Source organism: Penaeus vannamei, chromosome 35 (assembly GCF_042767895.1).
Source record: "Penaeus vannamei isolate JL-2024 chromosome 35, ASM4276789v1, whole genome shotgun sequence".
NCBI lineage: Eukaryota > Metazoa > Arthropoda > Malacostraca > Decapoda > Penaeidae > Penaeus > Penaeus vannamei.
This window is the reverse complement of record NC_091583.1, coordinates 16,511,363-16,518,862: the sequence shown is the minus strand read 5'-3', so window position 1 is coordinate 16,518,862 and position 7,500 is coordinate 16,511,363. Positions and strand designations below refer to the sequence as shown.

The window sequence follows — 7,500 nt, the reverse complement described above, 5'->3', positions numbered from 1 at the left end:
GAGAGAGAGAGAGAGAGAGGAGAGAGAGAGAGAGAGAGAGAGAGGGAGAGAGAGAGAGAGAGAGAGAGAGAGAGAGAGAGAGAGAGAGAGAGAGAGAGAAAGAAACAGATAGACAGAGAGAATGCTACCTTCCAATTCTCTCCATTCTAAGTAAGCTGTTCCATTTCGATTCCCACAATCTGTTTCAAATCACGCTCCACCCCCACATTCACCTCCTTCCCCTCCCCACTTCCCAGCCTACCCCCTTAGTCCACCTGGTAACCTTCCACCTTACTCCACCTGGTAACCTCCCTCTTCCCCCACGCCCCCCCCCCCTCCTACTTTCCACTCATTCCTTTCTCCACCTGTCACCCTCTCTTCTCCCACCCTTCCACCCTCTCCCTCCCATCCCATTTTCAACCCTCCTCTTCCTCTTCTCTCCTCCCCCCCACTTCCCACCCTCCTCTTCTCCCTCTCCCATCTCCCATCTCACAATCGTTGAAACCGAAGCCCCCCGCCTGACGCTCTCCCTGTTTCTCCCTTCCCCCCACTTCCCACCCCTCCTCTTCTCTCTACCCCCCCCCCCACCCCACCTTTCCACCCTCTCCCCCCACATACACTTCCCACTTTCCTCTTCTCCCTCCCCACCCCACCACACTTCCCACCCTCCTCATCTCCCTCCCCCCCGCCCATCCCACCCACCTCTTCTCCCTCTCCCATCTCCCATCTCCCATCTCCCAATCGCTGAAACCGAAGCCCCCGCCTGACGCTCTCCCTTCTCCCTCCCGCAGGTACAGTGAACTCCAACGGCGAGACGAAGCGCCAGAGAACGTCCTACACGCGGTACCAGACCCTCGAGCTGGAGAAGGAGTTCCACTTCAACCGGTACCTGACGCGACGACGAAGGATAGAGATCGCCCACGCCCTCTGCCTCACCGAACGACAGATCAAAATCTGGTTCCAGAACCGAAGGATGAAGTGGAAGAAGGAGCACAAGATGGCGAGCATGAACGCGGGGATGGGCATGCACCCACAGGCGTACCAACATATGCACCACCAAATGATGCACCCCCACCACCTTCACCCTCATCTAGCGGACTTAGAAACGAAAGGCTACTACTAGGTACGTTTTTATTATTTTTTTCCTGTTTTTTATCATATTGTTTTATTTTATTTTATTATCATTATTTTTATTTTCTTTCTTTCTTTATTAATTTTTTTATTCTGTACGTGTCTGTGTATTTTTCCAGCACTCGTGTACGTTATTTTCTTCTTATGTGCGTATGTATGTATGTGCGATTTGTACTCCTGTTAAGATATATGGGTATTCCCTTTTTTAGCATTCCACTTTATCATACAAGACGAATGAATGTCAGTGTAAATGATAATTTGTTCTTAAATTATAAATCGTTCTTATGCATATATACAAGTGCGTATGAATTATAGTCTGGAAATAATTAATAGCTATACACTCTTTATTTGGTGGCTAATGAATAGTTAACATAGCTGACAAACATACATACATGCATATATATATATATGTATATATATATATATATATATATATATATATATATATATATATATATATATATATATATATATATATATATATATACATATATATATATATATATATGTATATATATATATATATATGTATATATATATATGTATATATATATATATATATATATATATATATATATATATATATATATATATATATATATATATATAGGATTTTCTTCTTAAAATTATCAAAAAGAAAGCAAAAATGCCTTCTTATAATGATCAAAAGAAAGAAAAATGCTTTTATTATCAAAATTATCGAAAGGAAAGCAAAAATGCATTCTTACAAAGATCAAAGGAAAGAAAAATGAATTCCTGCGATTCAAGTAATGATGATAACAACATATATCACAATAACAATGCTAATGGCAACAAAATGATAACGACAATGACGGTATGATAATAAAAACAGCAATAATAACAAATTATATCGATAACAGTACCATTATGAAAAGAAAGCCCTCCCCCCCCCCAAAAAAAAAAGAAAAAGAAAAAAATATATATCTTATTCTCTTTTTTTTTTTTTCTTCTTTTTTTTGCCATACTTTACCATCCCCTATTTCTTCCTATGCCTTTTTTTACTATCCATTTCCCCTTCTTTCCAGTTCCTTTTCGTATGCGTAAGAAAAATGCGTGGTTCTATATAAGGTGTGTGAACAATGCGTGATTTTATTTATTTATTTTTCGCGATTTTATCTATTAATTCATTCAACATCACGTTATGCATTGTGACGGAGGTGGGCGTGGTCTATTCCGTCTCGCCAAAACACAGAAAATAATTTGTTTTATTCTGATTTTTGTATAAAGGTGGATATAAATGATAAATGAATTGGTGGGGGTATGGTAGGTGAGGAGAAAGGGGGGGACGGTGGAGGAGGGGAGGGAGAGAGAGGGAGGGAGGGAGGGAGGGAGGGAGGGAGGGAGGGGAAAGGGAGGGAGGGAGGAGGGAGGGAGAGGGGAGAGGGGGAGGGAGAGGGAGAGAGGAGAGGAGAGAGGGAGAGGGAGAGGGAGAGGGAGAGGGAGAGGGAGAGGGAGAGGGGAGAGGGAGAGGGAGAGGGAAAGCGCGGGAGAGGGAGAGGGAGAGGGAGAGGGAGAGGGAGAGGGAGAGGAGAGAGAGAGAGAGGGAGAGAGAGAGAGAAAGAAAGAAAGAGAGAGAGATAGAGGCAGAGAGAGAGAGAGAGGCAGACAGAGAGAGAAAACGAAGAAGAAAAGAGAGAGACAAAGACCCGTTCCTCCAACTTAAAGAACACCTATGAAGAAGTGAACAAATTATGCCACCCATCCCCCTCTCCCCTCCTCCCCTCCCCCTCCCCCCCTTCCCCCTCCTTCAGATATTTCCTCTCGCTCCAGAACCCCGTTTAAGGCGATCCCGTTTTCTATAACAATGCTCCACGCTTGTCAGATTCCGAACAGGGGAAGAAGACGAAGAAAAAGATGAAATGAGAGAGAGAAGAAGGAGAAAAATGAACTATTTCCTAGATCATTATTGATAAAGACACCTTTGATTTTCTTCTTATTTCTCTCTTCTTCTTCTTCTTCTTTCTCTAAAGGAAAACATATGAGCAGCGTCTTGCGCAATGTCGCTCCATAGGCCTATAATCAGGCGCAATTTATCCAAACGTTGATTGAAAGCTTTATTCCGTTTTCCAACCTTATTATAATCACATTTTTATTCTCTCTCTGCCTTTCCCATCGTTATCAAACCTGTTATTTCCTTCCGAGTTAATATGATGGTTTAGCTTCCCAAAGGACCTTTTTTATTCTATAACGTTCAAAAGGCGGGAAGTTGTTAAGTGAGGTGTTGATTAATTGAATTTTAAAGTACTGAGGCAGATGTTTATTTCGGATTTTTTTTTTATCATGTGATTTTTTCGTTTTTTTTTTATTTGATTGTTTTTTTTTGTTTGTTTGTTTGTTTGTTTGAAGTGCGTTTGATAGTGGTATCTTAATTTTCTCGTTCTTAATATTTTTTTCCCCTATTTAAAAGGTGTGTCATTAATATCACCGAAACGAAACTATGTGTACCATCACCTTCATCACCACCACCACAAGTCATCACCACATTCATCCCTACCATCACCATTCCAGTCATCACAATCATCACCACAGCCACTCCTGTCGTCCTTACAGTCATCATCACCATTACCTTCATCACAATCATCACCAAAATCCCCCCTGCCATCACCACAATCATCACCATCATCACCACCAGGACACATCCCTCCAGAATCATAATTACCCCAATAATTATCGTAATGAGGTGACCCAACGGTAACTCACGTCGGCCGAGAGACACTCTGTGAGATGTATTTATATCAAGCCATTAATATGAGGATAAGATATGCTAAGTTTTCTTGTTTTTTTCTTTTTCTTTCTTTCTTTTTGTGTTTTTTTTTTCTTTTTTTCTTTTTTTTTTGGGGGGGGGGTTGAGGGGGGTAAGGGAGAATGCAAACTAATTTTATATGCATGTAGTTTATACAAGTGGATGCACGCACGTACACAGACACATACACACACACACACACACACACACACACACACACACACACACACACAATCACCTTAAAAACATAAACATCCCACAAATCCCGCTTCTAACATACCCACACCAACATATCTACGATACCTGCACCCACCTACACAAAGACACACACACATCCACCCATCCTCCCAACATACCCACACCAACATACCTACCCACACCCACACCCATTTCTACAAACACACACACATCCGCCCATCCTCCCAACATACCCACACCAACATACCTACCCACACCCACTTCCACAAACACACACACATCCGCCCATCCTCCCAACATACCAACATACCCACAACAACATACCAACATTCCCACACCAACATACCCACACCAACATACCCATACCAACATCCCCCCACCAACATACCTACCCACACCCACATACAGTTTCCCATAACACAAAGAGTGAGATACAAGCGACGTGGACCTAATGGCCAACACCAACTTCCCTGACATTTTTAAAGACTTATGGGGAACTCAACAGTAGAATAATGGGTGTTAGTATATGATAATGGGCGCGAGTATGACACTGCTGGGGATATTAATGGCTTGGGGGGGGGGGGGGAGGTTCGGATCCTCATGTTGCATCCCTCTATCCCCCCCTCTCTCCCTCCTCCCCTTCTAACCAATACGTGTTGCAAGATTCCTTTTGATTGCAAAAGGAGGTGTTCTCAGTGGGTTTGTACTTATTTTTTTATTTTCTCTCTTGTTCTCTATTAATTATTTCTTGATTCATTGATTATTCTAGTTGTTTATTTCTTATCGTTGTTTTGATTACTAGTATTTTTAGTACGATTGGTAGTAGTAATATTTTTGGTAAAATTGTTTTTATCATCAATATATATTATTTCTATTATTATCATCATACTTTATTATTATTATTATTATTATTATTATTATTATTATTATTATTATTATTATTATTATTATTATTACTAATAGTAGTAGTAGTAGTAGTAGTAACATTATCATTACTATTACTATTATTGTCATTGGTGTTGCTGTTGTTGTTATTATACTTTTCATCATTGTCTGTATTTGTATTTTTATTCTTATCATCCGTATCATTATTTTCTTATTATTATTATTATTGTTATCGTTATATTTTTAACATTAGTTTTGGCTTTACCATTATTGTTCTTATCATTATGATTTTCACTATCATTACGCTTATCATTGATACTACTATCATGATTTTTATCATTGTTGTTGTTGTCGTTATTAATTTTGTCATCATCTTTGCCATCATTACTGTTATTGTTATTTTCATTATCTTTTATCACATCATTGTTCTCATTATCATCATCATTGGTATTAGCGTTATCATTATTATCATCCTTGTCATAATAATTATTATCACCATCTTTATTATAGAGTTATTATCATTATTGTTATCATTACTATTATTATTATTATTATTATTATTATTATTATTATTATTATTATTATTATTATTATTATTATTGTTATAATTATCATTAAGATTATTATTATTATTATTATTATCATTATCATTATTGTTACTACCATCATCATCATTATTATTATTATCATTATTATCATTATTATTGTTGTTGTTATTCTTATTATCATTACTATCATAATTTTTTGAAAATTATAAGAGAAGTGACAATGATAAAGACAATAATAATAATCATGATAATGATAACGATAATAGATTGCATTTAATACTAATACTGAACATGACAATGGTGATGGAAAATGATGATGATAATGATAATGACAAAAATAATAATGAGGAGGAGAACAACAATATGATAATGATAATGATAATAATAGAAATAATGATAATGACAATAGATGCAATAATAATAACAATGATGATAATGATAATAAAATATAACGATAATAGTAATAATGATAATATCATAAATGATAATGTTGAAGATATTAATACTAACAATAATAATCGAAGTTATAGTATTATTACTAATGAAAATTATAATAATGATAATGATGATTATAATGATGGATGATAATGGTAATAATAATGATGATGAGGATCATAATGATTATCATTATTGTTGTCATTATTATTATTATTATCATTATTATTATTATTTTATTGTCATTATCATTATGATTATCATTATTATCATTATTATTATTATTATCATTATTATTATTATCATTATTATTACTATTATTATTATTATTATTATTATTATCATCATCATCATTATTATCATTATTACTAGTATTATTAGAATGAATATCATAATAATAATGATGATGATAAAAACAATGATGATATCAATGGTTATGATAATAATGAAAATAATGATGATGAAAATAATAAAAATAATAATGATAATAATAGTAATAGTAATAATAATAATCATAACAATAATAATAATGATGATAACAACGATAACATAATAATAGTAACAATAATGGAAGAAGGGAGGAAGTAAGGGGAAGGGGAGAAGGGAGGAAGGAGGAGAAGGTGTTACAGTGCAACTCTCCCGTGAGGCGAGAGGGAGGAGAACGAAAAGATTGCTGAGGAGAGGGATTGGGAGAAAGAGATGGGGGGGGGGGGGTAAAAGGTGAGGGCGGAGAAAGAGGGGGAGGGAAGGGAGAACGGAGAGAGGGAGGAGGAAAGGGAGGAAGGAGAAGGGAGGAGGGAAGGGAGGACGAGGAGAGGGGTGGAGGGAAGAGAGGCCGGGGAGAAGGGAGGGAGGGAAGGGAGGACGGGGAGAGGGGAGGGAGGAAAGGGAGGAAGGGGCGAAAGGAGGACGGGGAGGAGGGAAGGGAGGACGGGGAAAGGGGAGGCTAGAAGGAAGGGCGGAAAGAAGGGTAGGAGAGAAAGTAGAAGGGAGGGAGGGAAGGGAGAACGAGTAGAAGGGATAGAGAAAAGACAGGACGAAGAGAAGAGACGGAAGGAAAAAGAAGGCGAAGACTAAGGCTGAAAAAAACAAGAGCAAACGAAGGATGGGGGAGGGGCGAAATAAAGAGGGGGGAAGGGAGAGGGGGAGGGGGAGGGGGCAGGGGGGAATTTCACAGGGCTGAAGGCTTACGAAAAAGGCCGTGGGGAAGGTAGGTAAAGGTTCAGCTTAACGAAGGGTGAGGTTAGGATTGGCGGATATGATACAAGAGCGTATGAGGAGACGATACGCGTGTATGAGGCGAGATTAGTCACCAAAGTTAGAGTATAAGTTGGTTATGAGGAGAGATAAAAGATTGAAAAGGCTGCATGAGGCAAGATTAGTCGCCAAAATTATCATATGAGTTGATTATGAGGAGAAATAAAAGCTTGAAAAGGCTGTATGAGGCAAGATTAGTCACCAAAGTTAGCATATGAGTTGGTTATGAGGTGAGATAAAATATTGAAAAAGCTGTATGAGGCAAGATTAGCCACCAAAGTTAGCATATGAGTTGGTTATGAG

At 38.1% G+C, this 7,500-nt stretch overlaps 1 protein-coding gene across 2 annotated transcripts in view; it reads left to right on the top strand.

Annotated features, from left to right (window-relative positions):
* The window catches only part of LOC113823301 (homeobox protein Hox-B5), a 162,869-nt gene that overhangs the window by 128,752 nt on the left and 26,617 nt on the right, over positions 1-7,500 (top strand). For both annotated transcript variants that reach the window (XM_070113885.1, XM_070113884.1), the window contains one exon: positions 771-1,102. In XM_070113885.1, coding sequence (XP_069969986.1) covers positions 771-1,102 — 332 coding nt within the window. The remainder of the gene's footprint in view (positions 1-770; positions 1,103-7,500) is intronic.